Here is a 25,197-nt window from a genome sequence, read left to right on the forward strand (position 1 = left end):
ATCAAATAATCCCAGAGACTGTGGCCAAACCATCCAAAGACAGCACAATTCACTGCTTTAACTCTGAGTTTGCTCCTTGAAAACCATTAAATAATTTTGTACAAACTTCAAATTAAAAGCAATGGAAGATGATGAGAAACCTTTGACGTATTCCTACAACATTCATCCCTCTAAAACACCAAAAATGTTTTTTTTTTTTTACTAAACTCTCAGCAGCAAACATAAACGTCCACGTGAACAAACACCCACACACTCACGTGGGACTGGGAATATGAGGCCATCAGAGCTCCCCACATTACATTGACTGGTGGAGGTCTTCACTGTTTAAGTGGAGCTGCCTGCTGAGGTTTTCCTCGCCGGCAGCAGGCCTATAAGAGTGGTAAGTGGCGGTGATGAGACACTGTCCCCTGTGCCTCCTTCAGCTGCCATTCCCCTTAAATTGAAACAGAGTCCTGCAAATAAATGCGACATTCTGAGCAGGGAGAACGCCTGAAAGTTGCATTTTATATAAGCACCCGTTGGGGAATTGGCCCCCAGCACGGTCTGCTTTATTCATCCTCCTTTTTTGTTATTTATATGATGAAGGAACAGGGCCACATCAGGGTCATTCAGTGTTCATTTATCTTTTTATGTTGTTTTGTTGGGCAGGCGACTAGAGACAGGCGACCTATAGCTGTGAATCTGCACAACACAACTCCCCTCCCATGGCTCTGAGCATTACAGACAGTCTGACGTTTTCACCTCTTGATATCAATATGCATTAGTTTTACCCCCCTGTTCATTAGCTTCAAATGGTATCTCTTTTTAAGATTAATTGAGGCTGGGATAAAAGACGATGGCTCCCAAGAGCGGGTTACTGTTTGTTATTCATGTTGCCCCGAAAACGGCAACAGTAAATCCTCCAAGTTGTTGTTAAGCTGGCTGTATTACCATATGTGTGCCATTTCCATGAAGTGACAGACCCCCCCTACCTCCTTTCACCCCTCTGGATCAAATGGGGACTATTGATCCTGCAGCACTCCATTTCAAGTTAATTGTGCTTGAAATGAGGTGCACACGCTCAAGCATACCTGCATTGGGAAGGCTTTATTTATTTATATTCGTGAGGGAACACGTGTCAGATGAACAGCAAATATTCAATTCACGTCTGATTCAATTTTGCTCAAAAAGCTGCTTCCTGCTGACGTATGCTTTGACAAGGGTTGAACCAGATTGAAACAGACTTGTGCTACTTTTTTAGTTTGCAGGGAAGCATGTTTTGCCAAAGCAATGCAAAAATATTAGCAATGATTTCACCTCATTGCTAAAAGAAACCTGTCACTAATGTCTGACAACTCCTCCACTTTCAACTCAAGCCCCACCAGATTTAGAGGCTAATTGTTTTTCGAACTGGAGACACAGCAAAACCTGGCTGAAATATTTCAGCAGGGGTCAGGTGAAATCTGGCCTCTCCCTGACCCATATTCCCTCTGATACTAACAAAGCAGGCTCCGAGCTAACCAGGCATGAAAATCATAGCAGGAGTAAAAGAGGCGGGAGTAGCTTAAGAGACAACAGGCTCAACTTTAAATGTGGCCGACTGCCAAATTATGACTATGAGTTCACATTGCAGCCTAAAAATCACATTTCTAGACAAGAGAGGACTGTTGTTCAGTGGTCCAAAGTTGTGATCTCAAATGAAAGTAAAGTTTGAAACTTTCCAAATGAAAGTTTAGAAAGTTAAATTTTCCAGTGATTCCACACTCAGAGATCATTTTGAAAGCCATGTGACAGCTGATGTTGGTCCAAAGTCACGCTGCCAAAAGTACCATTAGCTGCTTTAGTGGCCATGCTATCCCTGTCAGTTATTGAGTACCAAACTGGCCCAACCAATGTTCCTCTGAGAATCTATTGAAGTAGTGTCAAGAAGATGATACGAGACAATCAGAGAAGAGCTGAAGGCTGCTAATAAAACAACCTTCCTTAACACCTCGTGCCACGTTGCCTTGATACAGCAATTAATCCAAAACACAAACTCCAGCCAAGTATGAGTGCAGGAGGGCATATACCATATAGTATATGGACATACTTTCCCATAGATTGGCATTTTTGTAACATTTTTCCTAAATGGTTTGATGTACTACTCAGAATTTCTGACATAACCAACACAATTAATAGAAATCAACATTTTTAGTATATCATACTGTTTGATGAGTCTATATCATATCCTTGTTTGTCTTTTTGAACTGAATTACTGAAATAAAATACGTTTTCTATGATATTCTAATTCACTTAGATGAGCTCACTCAAAGTAGCGCAGGCTTAAACAAAATTCTCAAAAAGTAAAAACAAACTAATGCTTAAATTAGACTGATCCTTCACAGTTTATAGTAGTTTTTGGTGTGATTCCTTATTTCCTACTCCAATAGCAGCTCCAGGGGTTCAGAGGGAAATAGCTCAGCACCATTTATAGAGCAAACCCCTCCCTCACTTTGTTTATAAGCCTACTCCCTTATATCAGTATATATAAATAAGCGAAACTGTGTAATGGATAACATTAAACAGGCAGGCATATTGAGGCAGGATTTAATTTGCATGCCAGATTAGCCTGCTATTGGCTGGGGCAGTGCCGTAGGGCAGCCTTTTCATTAATAGGATCTAGTCTCTTTTAATCCATTAAGTCAATTGAACTCATACATAATCTGATTTCAGCGGCACCATGTTAATGCTGGAGCTGGTTTGCTTGTCTTAGGGCTGGTCTTGGCTGGCACTCACTTAAATGCGGTGCTGTGTTAGTATTTGCAGCGCCATCAGTCCGGAGATCTTTAATCTAAATTCTCCCACATGACAAAGGGGGTGGATTCTGTTTCCACTGACAGCAAGTAGATCTGCCAGTAAACCTCTTTTTGGTTCTATCTGTGACAGAAAGAGAACAAATTTAATGTTAGCAAACAGCTTTTCTTGAACAGGAAGAGTTAATAAAACCATTTGTTTTGTTTTTCAAACACATACACTGTGATTATTTGCAGAATGTATAGCAAAAATGACACATTTGCTTTATGGTTGTTCCTTGCAAAAAAAATATTCATACCGCTCTTTCACACGTTGGGCTTTGCTGTGATAGCCCTACATACATTTGCGCATTATTGTCAAGTGGAAGGAATTCCACTTTAAATTTTAGTACAAATACAGCTGCTTTGTGAAAGACCCTAAGACTTGTTAGAGAACTATATTGAGGAAACAGAATCATGAAGACCAAGACACACAGCAGAGAAGAGAGGGGGGAGAAAGTAGGATTAGGTCATAAAACAATAAACCAGGTTTTGAATTCCCCACTGTACTCAGTTCAGTCTAATCTATAAAATTTAAAGAGCATAGCACAACTGCAAACTTACTAAAACATGGTTGTTCGCCTAAACTGACAGGCCAGGCAATGAAGGGATTATTCCGAGAAATAGTCAAGAGAAGATGAAAACCTGCTGGAGCCATGTTCTACTGTTAAAAGGGAGTTTTTCCTCTCTACTGTTGCTACATGCATTCTCAGTGTGGGGGATTGTTGCAACTCATTGACTTTGATGCTTTCTTCTGGCTTTCGTTAGATGAAAACTTTTTGAACCAATTTTAATGATAAACTGAACTTGATGCAGTGTTTGATAACTGGGATCAATTGGTGTGAACTGAAGTGAATCAAATTTAACAAAAGTTGCAGAGATCCATAGCTCAGATGGGAGAATTTCGCAGGATAACCAGCCTCAAAAATAGTGAATCTTACAAACTGTGATAAATATGCATACATATATGTAAATATATATATGGTTGTAAGATGGAGACATTACATTTTAAAGCATTCAAGGGGTACTTCTACTACAAATCATCAGAAGCAGTGACTCTCAGCCACAGTTTTGAACTCGCTGGCAATGCAGAGGGGTGGGGAAGGAGGGTGGGGGAACTAAGATGGCCTAAATCCTTGTTTGTGAGGCTCGTCGGTCAGATCTGAAGCAGGAAGCGCTGCTGGAGGCATTCACAAGACAAGGGATGACATAGTCCAGGTCATGCCTGAACAACCCAACTAGCCCCAGATTTACACACTGTACACACCCCGGCATCTGGGCCAACAGGGAGCCACAGACTTGCACGCCCAAACACACATGTGCCCACACACACACACACACACACACGCATGCTGTACATGTGTAGAGAGGACTGGGCCTCACCATTGGGAAATCTATACAGTTTATAATTGGGAAAAGGAAGAAGAGAACCATAACAAATCTATACAAGGGTGCATGAGGCTAAATAGAGCTGAATGTCTTAGAGAAGACAGAAATTTTCACTTTAAGGTGTAAGATTAAAAATATAAAGGGGAGAAACAAATATTCTAAAAAATTTGGATGTTCCAAATTTCCCATTTATTTTGATACACATCTTTACATTTCATAATACGGTTTTTCTTTGTGTTTTCACAAATTCTACTTCTTTTTTAATGTGAAGCCGTATTCTAGTCTGGAATACCAGGCTACTAGGCTTAAAACAACAGTAATTGGATGTTTACAAGTAAATGCTTTAAATTTGACTTTATGATCATTTAAAGGCATCAGTGTGGTCTTTGTGTCCAAGGATTTGTCACTGCTCCTGTGAGGTCCTTCTGCTTTTGCAAAAAAAATAAAACACAATGGGGGAAAAAAAATTAAATCCCTGGAGGAGGATTTGGACACTTATATAACTCCCCCAATTATAAGTTTTTTCCTCAAGAAGCCTCAGTGGCCTCCCTTCTGTTTATATGACTCACAAATATCTAATACTGAAGTGTGTATAATGCCGGCATGCCCACATGACTGCAGAGAGGGCTCCTTTTGCTTTCTGCCCGACTGAGTCAGGCATAATGGGAGGTTCGAAAAGCTGCAAGCTTAAACCAGCACACTCTTGACAAAGCCTTGGTGGCTTGCTGGGAGAGTGTGCATTCAAGGAAGTTGCCAAAAAACTAATTTTCAAGAGCACTCAGCATGCTCCTAAATCTGTCTGATGGAACCACACCCATAGGCCAGTGGACATTAAATACCTCACGCCTGCGAGGGATGCTTTTTGACGGTGGCTGTTAACATTTCGTGGGGTGGAGGAGTGAGCGGGTGGACAAAAGCAAATCAGATTTTGTCTTGATCAAAAACAAAATATTTACCAGCACTATCAAAATATCAAACACACTTTTCTAGGCCAAAAAAAGATACCCGTGAGTTAGAGTTACTTCGACAAGCCAAAGCAACTTTTATTTCTCTTTTATGCATGCATACCACAATTGATGGGTGGGGAAGTACACATCTTCAAAGGCTTTCCCACATAAAGAATTTTATCTTTAATTCGCAATAGTCCTTTAATTTATAGCTTTTTATTTGTCTTTTTTGTTTTCTTTGATTTTTGCATATGGCTGCTGTTGTTGCGCAACACCCCCCCCCTCCTTTCTGTCTCTACTCTCTCACTCTCGTACTTCCTCTTCTGAGAGGGGAGATGTGCTACCAGCTCTCCGTCTAACGGGTACGTTGAGTTTCCTAAATCTGCTGGGATTTACCCTGTCCAGAACTGAAGTAAACTCTGTTTAAGCTGGTTTCGAGAAACGATTCGCCTGGTTATCTGACGGCCTACATCCAGGTGTCCCACCCTTCTTCCCCCTGTGAATTAGCCAGACTGAGCAGCCTACAGCCAACTAGTTTCACAGAGCACACCTGTTAACGGTCGCTCGTTCTCTATTTTGCAACTTGCATTTGTTATTGAACCAGGTAGGTTTTAGTGACTCGGTCGAGTCCCAAGGATGAGGTTTTAAATATGGGCTACCAGCAACCTAAAAACATTTTCCACCTCTTCCTCTCCAGAATCAAACATCACAGCTATTTTACAACCATCAAAGAACTTTAAGGTGACTCATTAACTGAATGTCCACAACATCTTTTAGATTTTCTTTATGCTAAATATTTTATTAGTAAGGCATTTTTGCAAGGGTCAGTACAGCTTAATTCAGTAGCAGAAATAATCAAATAAGTAAAATCAATCATCTAGTCTATCTTTCCCTACTGCTGATACTGAGTACTAAAAAAGGGAACCTTTGAGAGAGACGGACGGAGCCTGGCGTTTCGAACCCCAGACCTGGCTTGATGATGAAGAAGGTGTTGCAACAGGAGGAAGATGTTGATCGATGAAGGCCAGGATCTCCGCAGGTCTGTTGAGCCTCCTCTCCGCATGGATGGTGAGGTCACACAGGACTTGGTGCTGGCAGGAAAAAAGGCACCAGTTCTTCTTCCTTGTCTTTGTCTTCATCTTTGTCTTTGGGGTCAGAACCCAGCCGATGAGAGAAGTGCGATTCGAAGCCACAGATTGTGGGCCAGACGGGTTGGTCTCCATGTGCAGGACAGTCTCCGGCTCCGTGGCCCCGGCTCTTCTTCAGCTGCAGAGTTCTTTGTCCATCTCGATCTTGGCTCGAAGCTGCCCGGAGGATCCAACAAAAGGTTCCTCTTTTGCACCCACCTTTTATAGGGTTTATCCACCCCCCTGGTGCGCCTGCTGTCTGCTTAGACAGATGATCTCATATCCATCACTGTCTTACAGACATTTCCTGATGTCTGTGCCAATGTCTCAGGGTTGCTCAACCTCCTGTGTCCCTTGCCTGCACAACCTTTCACCTACTCTCTACCTCCAACATATCAGTGATGTTTAATTGCAGTTACACCTTTTTACACCATTTCAAGTTTAATGTCAAAATCACATTTATATCACATTTATTTTCTTTAGCTTCTCTGATTTAGCATTCATTTATAATTTTATAACCATAACTTATATCACATTTATTTTCTTCAGCTTCTCTGATCTATCATTCATTTATGATTTTATAACCATAACTTATTAATTATTCTTATTATAATCTTAATGTGAGTTATTACAGATGTTTTTCTGAAAAGAAACCAAGAATAATACATGATTCTAATTATTTACTACTAAAGTTACAGTTACTTGTTTTTCTTGTAGTTCCCACAAATATAAGTGTATTATTACAAGTAAACCAATATTCATATAAGTATTTTACTTTGAATCTTATCCAATTACTAATAATGTTTAGATTTAATTTTTTAAAACTTTCATGCTTTAAAATAGTCTCAACTATTTTTATAAATCTGCAGGCTGGAAACTTCCTCTTTTTCCAGGAAACCTGCTTTTCCTGTTTAATGACTCTCTCTGACTGACTATGATTTCTTATGATTAGATAGAAAAAAGTAGAATTAAAGCAAAGTTTGCATGAGACAAAAACAACACACACAACCAGATTTATTTTATTGACACTTAAGTCTACTGTTGGGCCCTGATGTCACTTGAGTGATTCATTTTAAAGATAACTTTATTATTACTGTTAAACTAAAATCTCCAGCATGGGGAAGTGGGATGAGCTCGGATTTTCTTGACACTGCTTCAAATATATAGAATTTGGGAAGGTCGTGCATTTTGGCATCAACCTGTGTCCCTCTGTTGAGACACAACAATTCAAAATGCTTACTGTTGCAATTTAATTAGGTTTAAGTTTTTTGTATTATTTGTTTGTATTGAAGTACCTTCAAAAATTTAGGTTTTCTCATCTTGCACTGGGTGAAGAAAGAACCGGCACTTCTTTCCTAATCATGATGTCATCAAATATTTCAAAGAAACAATTACATTTATTGTACTTAATAGAACTCATGCTAAGCTATATTCCGTAACAAAATAACAGAAAGTGAATAACACTAAGTCTATAGATGATTCCAATAAGGAAGAAAGTTTTCTGAATACAAAATGAAAGTTCAAAATATTATTACATTAATTTAAATAATTAATTATTATTATCAATAAAGTCCATCTTTTATTCAAAGTTTACAAGTCTTTCTCTGAAGTTTAAGGTAAAAAAATTGTGGCCTAATTTTGAATTATAATACATAAAGTTACTGTGGGGTTTAAAGTTTGACGGTTTAAGGGAAAGTAATTCAAAGGAGAAACCTGAGCATGTTTGCTTCAAAACGGAGATAGAACTGAGAAGAGTACTTCACGGTGGGTGAGATGAGCCTGTTCACTTTAGCCTCAAAACTGACTTATTAATAGCATGTTCTGGATAAACTAAAGCTTGTTTTCCCACTTAAATGGGAGAGTAAGAATGTCTTGCAGGAATTTATAGTGTAAGACAAACAGGTGTGGAAATCTGTTGATAGGACAAGTAATAGTCACACACTACGATGTTGCATCTATGGAAAATTGGTGGAAAACTGACACTGCACACAAAGATGGTGGCAGAATCATGTTTCTTCATCAGCGACAAGGAAACTGGTTAGAGACGATGGAAATATAAATTGTGCGAAATAAAGGTGGCTTGTTAGAGGCGACAAAATACTTGAAATTAAAGGGGAGGTTCACCTTCCAGCAGATCAACAACCCTAAATATGTAGCCACCACCATAATAAATGGTTTAAATCTATGTACTTGAAAGGCCCAAACAAAGTCCAATTCTCTTGCACCTACCTGACTGCATCTACCGTATGTGTGTGAATGAAGGAAAAATTACAAAGCAAATGAGTTAAGTCAATATAACCAAGTCATGATTAACATTATGTTTTCACTTGACATTTTACAATATCTAGAATTCAAAGTTAATACATCAATAGGTAAAAAAATTTGTAACTCACACAAAGTTTGATGAAGAAAAGTACTAAAATGACAAATCTTCCTATAAACGTATTAAATATATGCTAAAGTTATTTCAATTCAGATATGTTGGAAAATAACACACTCCTTTCCATCTTACTTTATTTGAGGACACACATTTTGTTGAACTACGCTGACGGCCTGTGAGATTCCCACTCTTACCTGAACCCCCACCCAGCAGTGGGTCTCAGACCTCTTCTCTTTCTTCTTATGTTTCACCCCACCTTGATATTTACCTGTCTGTGGGTGGTCCGGCAGGTACTAAAAACAAATCCCCTACCCTCCAAACAGGCATATTGAGAAATGGAGTGCGTGTTTATCCGATTGCGCAGCTAAAGCTTCCTACTTCTTTTGCAGTTTATGTCTTTTGTATTATGGTGAAGGGAAAGGATAAAGGGTTGGCTACATGGAAGGAATAGATCATTCAGGGAAACAGCCCCTCATCCAGGCCTCAGGACCACCTAACCTGTGGCTTCTATTCCTGACCTCATAATGTGTGTGTAGGAGGAGGGGGAGTATTACCTTTTTTGCCGACAGCGCTTCCCCATATTCCCTGACCCCACAAAGACATTACAGTGGGCAAACATAAAGCGGCGCTTCATGAAGCCCGAGCTTATCTGCGCCCTGAAAGTATGTGAGACATGCCTGGGAACAAAAAGCCGTCTCTCAGCCTGGGAGCGGGGCCAAGGAGATCTCTTTCAGCAGCCACAGATTGCCCTGTGTTTTCTTAATTGACAGACCCCGGCCACATTTGATAGAAATGACATGCAGCTGGCGGGGAGCCCCGGCCTTCCAGGTAGACCACCTGTCAGCAAGAAAATTGTCCTCAATCTATTTCATGAAAAACATTTGATGGAGGTCTCTCAGACTGCATACTGAGCTGCGGTAGATTCACCTTTCTCTGGGTTACACCTGTGTGGGAAAAGTTGGTCATCCCAGAAAGTGGGAGGAACTTTCTCTCTCCATCATCCACGGCAAAATAAAAAAACATGAAATGTTTTCCGTAAAAGACTAGGAACTTTGACAGGCAGGGTATTATATTCAAATGCAGTTAACTTTCCTACCATTTATTCTTTCAACTGAACTTTTTCAAGCCACATCAAGACTTGATCAACTATTTAAGTTCAAGGTATTATTTCCGCTCTGTCAGGAACCCGCACTAACACTGAAACATTTCTTGATGCATTTTTATTATCTATTTTTCAACTTTCTTAAAACAAGCATGGTACAATAATGACATTGTAAATTAGTTTTCTTGTTTATGTAACAATATATTTAATAAAAGTAATATCAAGTTTCATTTTAATGCAATGCTGAGGGAAGGCTAGGTTACACGCCTTATACATTAGGTTTCCAAAGTAGTAATATTCCTCAAGCTTTTTTTTTCACTATTTCATGTTGTAAACAAAACAGAAAATCATAACAAGTCTAAAATATGTGGACAAGGCAGCTCTGACCCGATGAGAATTAAAGTGAACTCTTTGGGCAACATGCAAACATTATCCAACGGCGTTACATGGTGATGGCAACATTACGATGTGATTAGGCTTTTTCTTCAGCAGGAACAAGGAAGCCATCCTGGAAGAAAACCTGAAGCTGAATGTAAATGCACATCTCAGATAATTATTTGCTAAACGTTTTGAAAATCATGTATGATTGATTTTCTTTCCACTTCACAATTATGCACTACCAACTTTCTTACTATTTATGTGCATAATTGCACATGGTAAGTCTTAGACTTACATTTGATAAACAGTTATGTCTATTGTTGTATTGTGACAAATTGTTACAAAAGTTTAAAGGCATTGACACATCAGCAAAGCACTGTATGTCTATTTTGCATTGTGAGGAAAGCATGTCCTCCACTGGCCAAATAAAGTAGTGCACCCAGTGCGAGTTGATGGGTGGAAGAGAAAGAGGAAGAGAGAGAGCAAGAAAGAAAGAAAAACTAAAATGACAAGATATAATTTTATATATACACATGCTATTACACACAACAGACATGTTCACATTCATTTCTTATTTTACTGTTAATTCCTAGACACTGAAAATGTTTTATCTGAATGAACTAATATGTATACCATTTGAGAAAATATTAGGATTGCTCAATGCAAACATATTTATCTGCACAATTCTAACTATTTTCTGATTAATTAATTTATAAAATGTATATATATATATATATATATATATATATATATATATATATATATATATATATATATATATATATATATATACACACTGGCATTAGTATATGTTTAATTTTTTTTTTTATGACTTTTTTCCCTCCCGACCCCGTTATGGGGTCAGGAACCTGAACCCCGCTACGGGGTCGGGAGGGCATCCATCCATCCAGAAAATGGATGGATGAATGGATGGACTTTTTTTCTATTTTGGCGACAATTAAAAGCAAGAATAATTAGTACTGTACAATTAAAAGTATTTCTCATTACATATATCACATTGGCCTATTGGCATGAAATTCATACAAGATGTCTGTAAATACCTAAGTAATAAACACACTCAAAGAAATCAAAACAAATTGTCAGGGATTACTGTAGTACTGTGTTTTTCACGATAACAACACTCACTCGCCGCACAAGACTCCACTGCTGAAGAAAAAACATCCTCATGCTCGTTTCAGGAGGGATGCAAAACAATGGGAGAAGCCAATAAAAACCTTGGTGAATATATGTTTGGCCACAACAAAGCAAACTTAAACTTTATGGATGTCACAGGACACAAAGTGTTTGAATAAAGAATGACACTGCACATCACCCTTAAGAAACACCATGCAGTGTGAGGTGACAACATTGTGGTGTGGGGCTCTTTTCAGCATATACTAATGGCAGACTCATACTTGTATGCTTAGGCATATTGAGACATGCCAGTGAAACAAGTCTGAAGCAAAGTTGGATTCTTCAGCAAAATACACAGCTAAGGAACTTCTCAACAAAGCTGTTAGTATCACCAAGTCAATCATTTAAGTTGAATCCAACTGAAAATCTGTGGAAAGAACTGAATATCCTGAAGATGATAGTGCAAAAATAAGGGAGACAACATCATATATGTATAGTTTTTAAGTAACATTACGAAAGAACATATAATAGTTTTTCTTCATCATCCTTCTTTCCTTATTTGGGCAAAACATCTATAACAACACTTAAGATTTTTGTAAAAATGTTCTGCAATATTTCACATTATAGAAAACAACTTGAAAGTTCTCCGTCTTTGATAAAACTGCAACTGAATCAAAGTGATGTGTCTGTAATGACAAATAACATGAAATACCAAAATGCATCTGTCAAAGAGTCGTGTGTGCATTTAGAGGCCAAGAATCCCAAAGGCACGAACTCCACAGAGAATAAAAAATAGACCATATGGCATCCACGTCTCAGGCCCCCATCCACGATTCCACCCAAGCTGACTTCCCCATGCGGTGAAGAAAAAACTGATTTCAGGGTGCCAAACAGTGCCGGTCTCCTGAGGATATTAGTGGGGCATAAAAGATAAGGAACAACCCATCCCAGACAGCCAGTTTCAACAGATAAGTGCACAGAACCCCCGAACCCCTGTACATGATATGAATCTCTACATGTCTACTGTAGGCTTGGGATCTCACATCCCTCCATGAAGCAGCCACTGTGTTAACATACATTTCAGATTATCTCCTGCTTTTTAAATTTATGAACAAAAGACTAATACAAACCTAAATTTGGATTTTATATAGCAGCACAGCATAGTACAGTGTATGCAACTTTTGTTGCGTTAGTCTTTTGTAGTATCTTTGTTTCTATCAGCTTTTTATGACTGATATTTCCAAATTCAAACAAATTACAAGAAGAGGGCTTGTGAACATCAGCTTTCAAATCTTGTCTCAGATTATCAACTGGATTTAGGTCTGGACTTTGACTAGCCCATTTTAAAGCAAGAATATGTTTTCATCTAAATCCACTGTTATTAGCTCTGGCTGTATTAAGGTCATTGTCTTGTTTGCAACTGTGCCACAGTTTCTATTTTTGGAAACAGTGAGAGGTTTCTAGCTTGTGGTGGTTCAAGACTAACCCTGTCTGGTGTGTTTCTTTGTCTTCATGTTGTTTGTTCACTAATGCTATCTTATAGCCCTCAGGGGCCTTCACAGAACAGCTGTATTTACACTTGAAACAGGCAGAGTTGACCTCTATTTACTAATTAGCTGACTTATGAAGGCAGTCGATTAAACCTGTCTTCATCCAGAGGTATTGAAGTATAAAAGGGGTTAAACAAAAATGCACATTTTCATTTCTAGACTTAATTGTAAGCCATGTATCATTTTCTTATGCACTACTTTATGATTAATCAAATAGTCTCTCATTAAAACACTTTGAAGTTTGTGGGTGTTATGTGATGGAACGTGAAAAAGTTTAATACTTTTTCGACACACTGTACATTTACTCTGTGAGACGTTAAAGTTTAAACCACACTTCTATTTGTATCATTGCTCACTTTAGCAGTGATATAGTTTGACACTGAAGGACACTGGGGAGATGGTCTTGTGTTGTAAGTGATTTATACCGTGGTCTATGAGGTATTGTTTTTGGTGTCAGCAGTCTGCATCAGTATCATTTTACTGAACGCTTACACATCAGTAAAATGGCTCCGGTCTCAACTGAACAAGTGTTAGCTCCTTTACAAACCTCAGCATCAGCAGAAACCAGATTTAAGAATAACATAAATTTTTGTATTTATGTATTTCATTTATGTTTGGTTTTGTTACAACAGAAATAAGTACGATTCAAAATTTCCATCAGCATAGATACTATTTTGTTTATTTCCTTTGGTAATAAACAACAACAATGCTAATTGCGCATCATCTGCCACTCTAAGATATATAAATCAGTCAAAAGGGATCTGAGTGTGTACATTCACAATTAACAACTGGTGAATGTATATGTAGTACAACAAGTTTATGTCGGCGCAAACTTAGAATAATGTTGGAATGACTGGGAAGATTCACCACTGCTCCATGTTTCTTAAAAATTTGTAGATAATTATTCTTCTTGTGGTTTGTGGGAGTCTCAAAGCCGTACACATGCCTTTGTAACCCTTTTTTGACTGCTATGTTAATGTCTTTATGGTCTTTATTTAGATATAAGAGTGAGTAGCAAAATTAAACCCAGCTTTAATTTTGCTGGGTGACTAACCGAACTTTTACAAAAAAGCGCGGTTAGTCACAGTTTAACAAGGATTGTAATTACTAATAATTCACCACTTTTAACTATAGATATTTAGGGCTTAAAAGAAAAATGAAATATTATATGTATCACACTGATATTTTATTTAAATCACGCATTCCTCTGGATTTGAACATTGCTTTAAACCCTGAGGATCCTTCCACACATTTGTTATTAATTGGTCTTTCTATTTTATGGGCTGGGATTTTGAAAATGCTTTAAAAAAGGAACAGACAAATAAAAATCCTTGCTCCACCACACTGGCATTATACTCAAGGTTATTTCACAATCAAGATTCACAGCAACGTGAAATTCCTTGTGCCCTTTCACTGCTCCTCTCCCAGCTCTCCTTTCTCCCACATGCCTAATAAAGGCATTTCTGGCCAAAACATTGGTCACAACTCCCCCTTCCTCTGCTCTATAGATGCTGGTCGGTTAATGAAGTAACAACAAATTGGGCCGCAGACTAATTTGGAGTGGCGTTTCTTGGCCCCTCTTGGCCCGTAGAGATGTGTTTCATTTTCTCTTATCAGCGATTCAGTCATGTGGATTTACGCATGGACGCCTCTGTCTCCCCTGATCGTTGTGCTAATGAAAACTTCGTTAATGTCATTAATCTGTGGGCTGAGACTTGTAGCAAACACATATTTTGCTGTTTGTGCTCCAATTGTTAGATAACACTGAGAGCTTCCTTTATGTGAGTCTTTATAGAGAATTAGTACATATAGAAGTTGAAAAGGTGTTCCAGGCTGTGTGGGTTAACAAGCATAACTTCTAATAAACAGCACAGAAATCTAAATCGGTGCAGATGATCTGTCATTTTAGGTAAAAATGCTAGAAATAAAGTTTAAGTACCTAACTACTCAGGAGGGAAATCTCGCCTCCTCTTAATTCAGATTTTTGTCTCCATCCAAAGTAAAACATGAGACGACCGTGCATCTTACAGCATCCACCAAGCATAACAAGATGTGATCTGTGATTAAGCCAGAACACTGAACTCTGATCTCTGTTGCCTGGACGACACAGGTTCAACACAGTTACTCACAGTTTAGCACCCCAGATTAGTAAGAGGGCAAAATGCATCTGCCAAGATGAATCCTCATCATATTTATACTAAATACATATTCTCTATTAGAATGTTGGTGTGTTTATATAAGGTAGGTGCTCAGAGTCAGGCTCAGATAGGTGTGGGAGGATGAAGGTCACTCGCTTTACGATTGGGACTAAAATACAAGGCACGGGTCTACGTTTAACACGTGAAGCCCTCGTAAATGTTCTGATACATGGAGGAGATGTGAATGCTTTGCATGACAAAATATGCTCTTAGTGTTTGTGAGTACAAGTTGGCTATCACCCAGAGAAGTCATCAAATGTTTTAAAATCTTTACAACATAACTTTTTGGCACTTTTATCAAATTATTATGATCCTGATCAATTTGTAGACTTCATAAAGTAATGTTTATTCTCACTTTTTATGCAACCTCTTGTTTATTCTATATTTTTAATTGATTCATATTTAATTATTAATAATTCCCATGACATATGATGACAAAACAAAAACAGAAATATTCATCATGTTTAGCCCTGTCCTTTTTTTTGCTCTTCAAAAAACAGCCATTCATTTGTTCTCTTTGAAGCCTTGTGCATGTACTGTTAGAAATCCAACTGAGTGGCATGTTGAGACAAACACAATCCAGCCATGGGGAGCAGGAAAACAGGTCTCATTTTAAGAGCTACTTGTGTCATGAGTGCTCATTAATTTCAAGAAAATATGCTTCCATCTACTATATAAAGCAAGAAGAGTTTTACATCAAATTAATAAACATTCTAACAATGGTACCAATCATATTTCCTTGGATCAGGTTTTGGTGGATGAACAAAATAGCGCCCTCACAAGTTGAAACTAGCTTTGTCTTCCTGGCTCTGTACTAATTTAGGACAAATGTCGCAAATGTCACAATGATTAACACTTTCATTGTTTTTATATTCTCTCTGATTATTTGTGTCATTGTGTTTATTGATTGAATCTTTTTTTTCATGGACAGTATTGTCATTTCTCTTTCTTATTGTTAATTTCTTTATTAATCTATTAATATTATTGTTTATTTATTAATGTATTATTATTATTAAGTTAATCTAATCACATGCTTCCTATACACCATGCTCTGGAGCTCATAATTACAAAATGTGGCTGAAACTTTCAGATATTTTGCATCGTCAATCACTCCGCTGTGAGGCTATGCCTGACTTTAAGTATAGCCCGGGCAATTAAGAAAATTTGTTAAACCCTTACATCAGTGACAACCATAAAAACCTTTAAGAGGTTCATTATCTTCCACAAGAAGTATATCTCCACCTCCAAAATCTGTCTAAATTGAGCCTCACAGATTTTTAAACATCCATGTTTAATCATGCAGATTTTTTTTTTTAAATCCAACATTATTTCTTGCTTGGTTGATCGACACTTTGATGCCTGCGCTCACAAAGGCACTGTAATGTTGCCATTAGTTATGCTTCTCTGGTGGCTAAAAGATGGATCCTTAAGTCCCGGGATCCAATAAGTTTGTATGTGAATGGTTGGAGGAGATAAACTACATCACATAAATGAAATAACTGATGGAAGACGAAGGGGGGAAAGCCTCTTAATTAAAAATATGAAAATGAACAAAATCTCTGACTCAAATTTTAGGCCCATCTGAACAGCTACAGTAATTCTCTTTTCGCCTTATGTAAAGTTAATTTCAAAAACAGTGGAGACAGTGGGCTGAGAAAGAAAAATCCATTTATTCAATTTCTTATTATTGTTCTTAAGCAAGATTTTACAGATGCTGCCTGAGTCCTCTAAGAAAATGAAAACTGTATATATATCTACAGTATATATAATATGTATGGAGAAAATTTAAATGCTAAGTTTCTCTGATTTTACTTTTTATATATATAAAATATATTTATATATTCATTAGCAGAAAATGAAAAATGGTCAAAATAACAAAAAAGATGCAGCACTTTCAGACCTCAAATAATGCAAAGAAAACAAGCTCATATTCATTTAGAAACAATACTAATGGAATAACCATGAGGTTTTCAGTGCAGTGGTCTCTTAATTTTTTCCAGAGCTGTATATATGAATAAAGAGCTCTCATCTTGTACTCCGTCCTTGTTTGTGTAAAAGAAGAAAGGAAATGGCACAAGGATGTTGGTTTTATTCTCTGGGGGGTCTCAGTTTACTAGTGTCTGCCCTGTGCTACAGAGTGCAATAGGCCAGGTGCAAACAGAAAGGTTGATCGTATAAGAAAATCACCCACCTGCCCCATATCCCCCTCCAAAAACTAAAATCTAACATACGATGCACTCATCCAATCATTGCACCTGTTGGCAGAACATTCAATCTTTTCTATTTCATTCAAACAAAATTAATAAAATAGAAACTTTTCATTTAGAATTTCTCTTTCTATTACCCTGAATGTAACTTAATTCATCTCTCCATCAGATTTAACCAGCTTCCCAGTCCCTGCAGAAGAGAAAACATCTCCACAGCAAGACACTGCCCTTCTCATGTTTCACCTTTGCATTGGTGTGATCAGTAGTTAGTTTTCTACTCCACAAAATGCTTTGCAAGTAAGCCAAAAACTGCTAACAGGGCTTTTTCCCCCCTCAACATTTTATTGCCAAAAAATATCAGACTCCCATGTATCATTTTGATTTCAATCATAATTATGCACCATACTTTGTTGGTCATTGACTTGTCATTGTAATTTGAAGAGGTGTAAATAAATAAATAAATAAATAAATAAAGTTTGCATCGATTTTCAAGAGAATGTACCTGAAATTGATTTCCTCATCCTGTTGAATCCAAATAAAAATGACTCAAACATGCTGAATTACCAAAGAATCAAAACATTGATAATCTTATTAGTATTTTCTAATATGAACAGAATGATCAAAGTCTTCTTTTATTCTTGTTATGTGACTCAGCAACCACAAGAAGCATAAACATACCCTCCAGATCTCTGGACAACATCTTTACTGTCAGTAAGGACTTTACATGCAGTCAGAGAATAAACTTAAATTTATTCATTGCTTTAATGAGTACCATATATTACACAATGCCTGGAGCTAAAACGGAATGGACCAACTTCATTGCTGAGCCTTTGTATAAAATGATCAGCTGCTATTGATCAATAATTTAGACAAGTGCCAGATTATTGACAGGAAGACAAAATATGTTTGGCTGGCTGTGTTTGAGAAATCCCCCCCATACACTCAATCACTGGAACAGAAATTGCTCCATGGAATATCATATTGCGGCAATGTTTCTTTTCCCTCCTGCAGATCAATGCTAATTGAGGTCCTAGATGATGAATGTAGCCTGAAATGTTTTTTTTAACCCACCGAGCGCTGCTCAGCAACAAAAACTGCGGCCTTTTGGGTCGCTACAGAGATGACTTTTAGAGGCACAGAGGTTGCATAAAAAAGAATCAAACTTTTTTTTCTATATAATGATTGAAAAATATGAAATAAGTCTGACTAAGTTGATTTGGATATCCTTAAATGTGCATATTAAAAGCAACCAGCAACTGTACAGGCTAAAATTTTATGTTTTCTAACTAAGAGCACCATGCAGCCTCCTCTGAGGGACAGTAGTAAATTATGAAGATCAACACAGCCAACAGAAGGATGCTGCTCGATCCCTGAAGCCCTGCAAACACAACCAACGCGGACAGCACGCAGCAGATGGGGTAAACCATGCCATCATGTGGAAAATAGACCTGTTGTGTTGTCGCAGAGACTAGACTCGGCATAGTCTGCCAAGTGGACCACCAGAGGAAACTGCAAGAAGCTGTGACAAGGGGAAAGCTTTAATTCTTGTTGTGCATTCGCTCCGTCAGACAATAACAAGGCCTTTAAAGCTGATGTTAGTTGTCACAGCCCGCTAAACAAGTCAGTTACAAGATTTTTGCTTCCAAATCCCTGAAAAGTGCAACATTTTATGAACTATTGGTGATGTATCTGTGCTATAAAACTGTAATATTTCTGTCATCAATTGGAGTTTAAACCAGTGGAGGCTCTCAAACAGAACTAAAGACAAATATCCTGACTCATTGCTGCCATCTTGTGTCTCTTTAGGTTTTAAAAAATAACTCTTAAGAAACTTGAGGAAATAATGTAGTTGTTGCATTCTTTTCAGGTCAACATGCCTGACATCTTTAGCTTCAATTGAATTAAATTCAACTGAGATTTGTAAAGCACTTAATTTACAAAATTTACAAAGGAATGCCATTTCAACGTACTATGAAATAAACAGAGCCAGATTATATTCAAAAACATATAAACAAATCAAGAGAGGGCAGTTAAATCATGTAGAGTTGCAGTACACTGCAGTTAGTTCATACTTTCATTTAAGGAAATTGCTACATTTTTTGCAACATTTTAATAAATTATGTCCAAAATTAAATGTGGCACCACCAACAGTATTCGCAAGTCAGTAAATCAAAAAATACACTCATTTTGTATTGGATTTGATCTCAGTAAACAGTTGATCTGTGAAGGCCTCAAAGATTTGTTAGATAACATTAGTGAACAAACAATTAGGGTTTGGATGTAAAACAATATTCTAAGTTTTTTATATCTAACAGAGCATTGTTCAAACCATTATTTGAAAATTACAAAAAACAGAACACCCTCAAATATAGCAATACATTGCTGTCCACTTACAGTTGGGGGAATGAGAATTTGATACGTCACAGAATTTCCACTATTTTCATCTGGAACGAAGAATGGAGAAGTAGGTAATTTTCTGCAGAGTTTTAGACTTCCAACATTAAGAGACTAGATTATTAAAGAAAAAAATTACCCCAAAAAAGACACTACAAATTTTAAATTAATTGCCATTTTATTGCATGAAATACATATTTGATCACCTACCAACCAGGAACCTATTTGAACTCCTCACCTGTACAACATACACCTGTTCACTAGTGACAGCAAGACAAGGCTTTGAAGCACTGAAACTTTCTTTCCAATTGGTCCACTCATGAGCCAAAGCTTCATGATGCTTCATTTGCTCCACTATGCCATCAAGTGGACAATAAATGTAAAACAGGGCTATTATACTAGTTTTACTTCAGTGTTTGAAGCTTTAAATTGAACTGACAAATGTGCGTGATGTCAACACATTAATTCTGAATATGGTGTGAATATGATCTTAAGCTGTCTTTATGACACAATGTCTGGATCAAAAGGGAAAGTGGAAACAAATAGAGGACAATCCCTTCAAAAATTAAAAAACAGTCACTCCCACAGTTTTTAGACTATTGATTTTTTTTTTTAAAAGACAGCATACATAAAAAAGTTTTGCTTTACAAATTACAGCAGATTAATACATAATTTTTGGGTGGTATTTTTTCATTTAACTGCTTACATACAGTATTTCATGTGCCGTGTCACAAGAACAATAACTGCTTAACAAGTTCTTATATAAGCTACTCAGACTTAAAGGGGGAAAGTCTGAATAAATTCTTCTTGTTTTAAACAAGTGCTGAGGCTATATATTTACAACAATATAATTTTAAGGGTCACTTCAATCACATCACAAAAACAACATATACTGATTCAGTTATTTCTAAGTGCTTCTCTTCTGGCAAAGTGTGATAAAACCTAAAGGTTTTCAAGAAAACATGTCAGTGGGAATACAAACACTGCATTCACCACAGTAGAGATATTAAATCTTAAATAAATTAAAACAAATATCTGGTGTTGCAGTGACAGCTTTGGGAATGCATTTGTGTGCCCTGGGTGAACTGACGCTTTCTGCAAGTAAACTCAAGCGAAACAAAATGTTTAATTAAACTCAAACATTGTAAATGTTTCTAAATGAAACATAAGACCATTTGTAGCTTTGCATTTTGTTTGGAACAAACAACAAAAAAATACATTATGCTTTTGGTTAGGAATGAAATCTTGCAACATCAAGTGAATAAAAAGTGCAGTAATATATTTTGGACAAGAGGCAGCAAGGCTAAAAACATACATGGCTTTCTTCTTTGAATGTTAAATTCAAACTTATTTTCAGTTAAAATTCTAACTTTGCAGCGTTGACCACATTCCAGTGAGGTTCTCTTTTTGTTTTTTATTCCATATCCATACTTTTCTGAAAAGTCGAATCATTTCTCCATCACGTGATATGGGTTTGACAGTGACAACTGTCAGTCGCCTGCAACAAAAGCAAGATGAGTCTGTAAACCACCATGTCAATGTAACTGGTGAAAAAAGCTCAACAACTACTGTTCTTACCTCACTTTGTGAACTCGTTCTTAAGTTTCTCCCTGTGGCTAGATCTGCAGATTGATAAAGGGAGCAAAACCCAGCATATCCTGAAGAAGCACCAGAGCCCGCGGTAAAGGCGGCTCAACATCAATCACTACGTTGCGCTTCCGGAGAGGATCGAGGCTCGACTCGGTCACGTTGTGACAGTGATTCACCCTCAGGGACTGCAGCTTTGGGCAATACTCTGCAAGAGTTCTTTGGGGCAAAAGAGTAACAGGGAAACTTATGAACGGATGATCAAATCAGACGCTTTAAGAAAATTTTTTTTATAACTATAGGTGTACAGTATATGAAATTATTGCGATAAACAATAATATTGTTTTGAGACCATTTTCAAGTAATATCTTGATAATCAGGCAAGTTCACCCTATTAAAAACTAATAAACTTTCATTTTGTAAAGAACACTTTACACTGGAACTGGAAGATATCTTAAATATTCAAAATAAAACACAACAACTGAAACAATAAATAAAATGAATTATGATGTCTCTGTAAACAAAACTGTCTGACAAAAATATTAATTACCGGAAATGAAAATTATCGAGCTCATTTTAATCATGTAATTAACTGCTTATTCACAATTACTATGTATTAACCATAACATAACAAAACTTGGAAAAACCTCAAGGAGTATGAAAACTTTTGAAAGGCACTACAACTAGGCATGTTCTATTGTTCAAATTACTGCCCTGACTAAAATGTCAAACATTGTTGCCTGGAGGAAGGTTAAATGTGTTGTCTTTTCTCTATTCATCTGCTTATGTATGTCTGGATAAAAGGCAGACGCTTTAATCCAAAGTGACTTACAAATGAGGAAATAACAATGCGGTTTACATCAAAGTTAACAATAAGCTACTTATGTCATTGTTTCCTCTTTTAGAATCAATACATTACAAACCTGATGGACTGGTTCCGGACTCGCAGACAACCTGTCAGATCCAGCTGTTCCAGACCCCTGCAGTTCTTGGCCACCTCTTCCACCGACTCGTCTGTAATGTTGGCATTGACCGCCAACGACAGCGACTTCAGCTCAGAACACTTTTTGGCCAGGTAGCAGATGGCGTCATCCTTCAGCTGGCGGCAGGCGGTGAGATCGATCGACCGAAGCCCTCCACAGTGGTCAGCCAGGCTGCGCAGAGACAGGCAGTCCACCCAATCGCAGTGAGCCAGGCCGAGATGCTGGAGATGCGTGCAGCTCAAGGACACGGCCACCAAGGAGTGGCGGGTAAGGGAGGCACAGCCACTCATGTCTACCCTGTGCAGATGCTGGTTCTGGCCGATAACAGGAAGCAACTCCTTGTCTGTGACCCAGTCTGAACAGTTTTGAAGGGACAGGTTCTGGAGAACTTTATTGTCTTTTAACATTGTGCAAAATGCTTCCTTGGGGATGCATGGTCCAATCTGTAAATATTAAAACGGAACATGGAGCTGAAATATTTTGCAAACCAATACACTCCCCCTTGATTATTTAACCTACAATGTTAATAAATTTTTATATATTACAATGCAAATCTATGTGACAGATCAACACAGAGTAATGCAAATAGAAGGAAAATGATAAATGTATTTTTTTAAAATAGAAGTCTGAATAGAGAGACAAGGAATTGTATTCACCCCTTAAACTTGACTAAAGGTTTGCTGGATATTCTGTGAAAAGTAGATGGGGTTGTTGTAATCAGGATGATGTAGTGATTTGTAAAAAATCTATTGGATCTCCTGTAACTAAAGCACTTTCTTCCACTTGTTTACTGTGTCATCAACACAGCTTGTGGCCAAAAGTAAACAGGGCTTCATATGGCTTTATTAAACACCTGGCTTTCTCCTAGTCACTCTTCAATAAAGGACAGATTTATGGAGAACACAATTTATAGTAGTTATATATAAAGATCCTCCCCCCTGTAGGCCGTTTCCTCCACAGTGACCACTAGCCTCTTGGCTTGACTGGTCATGTCTTGTTTGGTCACTAATGATCTCTAAGAAAGCTTTACAATGCATAATGACTGTATTTATACTGAGATAAAGTTACACAGAGATGGACTATATGAACTAATTAAGTTTCATCTGAAGGCAACTGGTTGCATTCAATTTATTTAGGCCATTGGTCTGCTAATTTCTCTTTGAATCTTCCACAATAGTTTTTAATGACTTTGGCGAAAAATTATTAACCAACTGATGTTTTTAAATGCGGGTTTTAGCAGTACATTATTGCTTACATCATTTTCCACAAATATCAACATCCCAAAATTTAATCCATTCTGTTTTTTCTATTATGTTTTTTGTTTATTCTAATTGATGAAAACTTACATAAATTGCTGTTTCTTTAAAAATGACAATGCATTTCTTGTAAGAGACATTTATTAGGAATTATGTTGTTTATTTTCAAAATATAATGGAACAGTTTAGCCTCTGGACAAGCTATATGACCTGGACTGAGGGCAGACATGGTTCTTTGGATTCCAAATTCAATTCAGTTTATTTGTATAGCAATGTCATCTCAAGGCACTTTACAAGAAAAAGTCATTTCAATTCAATGAAATATTCATTCCAGTTAATTCTAATTGTCAAACGTAGCAGGTTGCAATTTAGGAATGTCAGAGTGAAGGGGGATGAACCCATCCGCACCTTTCAGAATTCTACTTGGTACAACTTTGAAAAGCAGGCATTCCTTTCCCTCACATTTATAAACTACTACCGTGCACTGCTCCTTATTAAAAGTATGCACTTTGTCATTACTTACGGTGGAAAAATTAAAAGTCCTGCAGTTGGTCAGGTACACCTGGACGAGGCTGTGGAACTGCTTGCTCACCCTCTGCAGGCTGACAATGTGCTGCAACGGCAAGTAGGACAAAATGTGTGGAACGAGAACATCCTCCCAAGGCAGGTCCAAGAGATGACATCTGCAGGAAAACAAACCCTGTTACAGCTGAACTTTGACTCTGCAAACCCTTACACAAAAACAAACAAACGAACACGAGTAAACGCACAATGGGGTAATTTAATGCATTAGCAGTGAGTGCTGTTGCGTTTGCCCTGGCGCTGCTGTATACAGTTAAAATTAATTCCAGCTATAAATAAATGGCACGAGCTGCGTTTCAGTGACTGTTAGTTAATATTCGTACGCTTCCGCTGTTAGCCGAAGAGCTAGTCTGCCGGGGCCACCAACTCAGCTGTTTTTTAGAGATATGCATTCCTTTTAAAAGCCACTTACGTCTGCCATCTGCCTTCGTCATCCATTGTGAACCAGCTGAGGAATAAGCTGTTTTTCAGGACGAGCTGTTCTTCACATTGTCACCTAAGGAGCGTATTTTGCCTTAGCATCTTGGAAAGCGTTTGAGGCGTAACCTAAACCAGAAGCTGCATTCACTAACTGTCGGAACAATTATTGTCAACAAAGAAAAATGCGCAAATCGTCTCAGAAGATTACGGAACTTCGTAAAATTGTCAGAATGCATACTGCCACTAAAGAACACAGCATAATGGGGTACCTGATTAGACTGAGTTGCAATTTAGTTAGTAAACCATGTAGCCAGAAAAGCAAATGCGCCTAAATTCTACTCGTTTACAAAAAATAACGTGCTAATCCTTTCTGATGGAGTAATTTTTACATTTATTTTTAGTCAAATCCAGATTTTTTTTTTTGTAGTGTTTTAAAATAGTAACCCGGGAAATACATCACTGGTCTTAACATTTACGGTGAACACTTGAATGCGTCATGACTGATTTTTTGTGTTTTAGAGATGAGGGGATTATAAATAGACTGATTTGTTACAGCTGTCATTTTTTAAAAATGTCACCTGATGTTATGCTCATTTCCCAAATCAGGATGTTAAATATTATGTCTTCCTTTTAAAATCCCCCCAAACATATTTTATTCTACACATCAAAATTAGGTGTTTCCAGAGAAACTTATATGTCATTTTAATGCTTTGAACATCAACAATTCAAACACAACTGGCACAAAGAAGCATC

At 37.5% G+C, this 25,197-nt stretch overlaps 1 protein-coding gene across 1 annotated transcript; it reads right to left on the reverse strand.

Annotated features, from left to right (window-relative positions):
- Window positions 1-19,391: 19,391 nt before the first annotated feature.
- Window positions 19,392-24,739, reverse strand: fbxl15 (F-box and leucine-rich repeat protein 15). The gene is made up of 5 exons (XM_028029410.1): window positions 24,437-24,739; window positions 23,966-24,125; window positions 22,127-22,629; window positions 21,195-21,422; window positions 19,392-21,114 (listed from the first exon to the last, which is right to left on the reverse strand). The coding sequence occupies exons 1-4, from the start codon at window positions 24,460-24,462 to the stop codon at window positions 21,233-21,235; spliced, it is 879 nt and encodes a 292-aa protein (XP_027885211.1). The 5' UTR covers window positions 24,463-24,739; the 3' UTR covers window positions 19,392-21,114; window positions 21,195-21,232.
- Window positions 24,740-25,197: the final 458 nt, after the last annotated feature.

This window comes from Xiphophorus couchianus, chromosome 10 (assembly GCF_001444195.1).
Source record: "Xiphophorus couchianus chromosome 10, X_couchianus-1.0, whole genome shotgun sequence".
Taxonomy (NCBI): Eukaryota; Metazoa; Chordata; class Actinopteri; order Cyprinodontiformes; family Poeciliidae; genus Xiphophorus; species Xiphophorus couchianus.

Excerpts from the sequence above, each read along its gene's own strand:
- fbxl15 (XM_028029410.1), bottom strand. The coding sequence starts at position 24,462 with ATGGATGACGAAGGCAGATGGCAGAC. Across the intron at positions 24,126-24,436 it reads GACGAAGGCAGATGGCAGAC|ATGTCATCTCTTGGACCTGC; the intron begins GTAAGTGGCTTT and ends GTTTTCCTGCAG. Across the intron at positions 21,423-22,126 it reads GTCCGGAACCAGTCCATCAG|AACTCTTGCAGAGTATTGCC; the intron begins GTTTGTAATGTA and ends TTTGCCCCAAAG.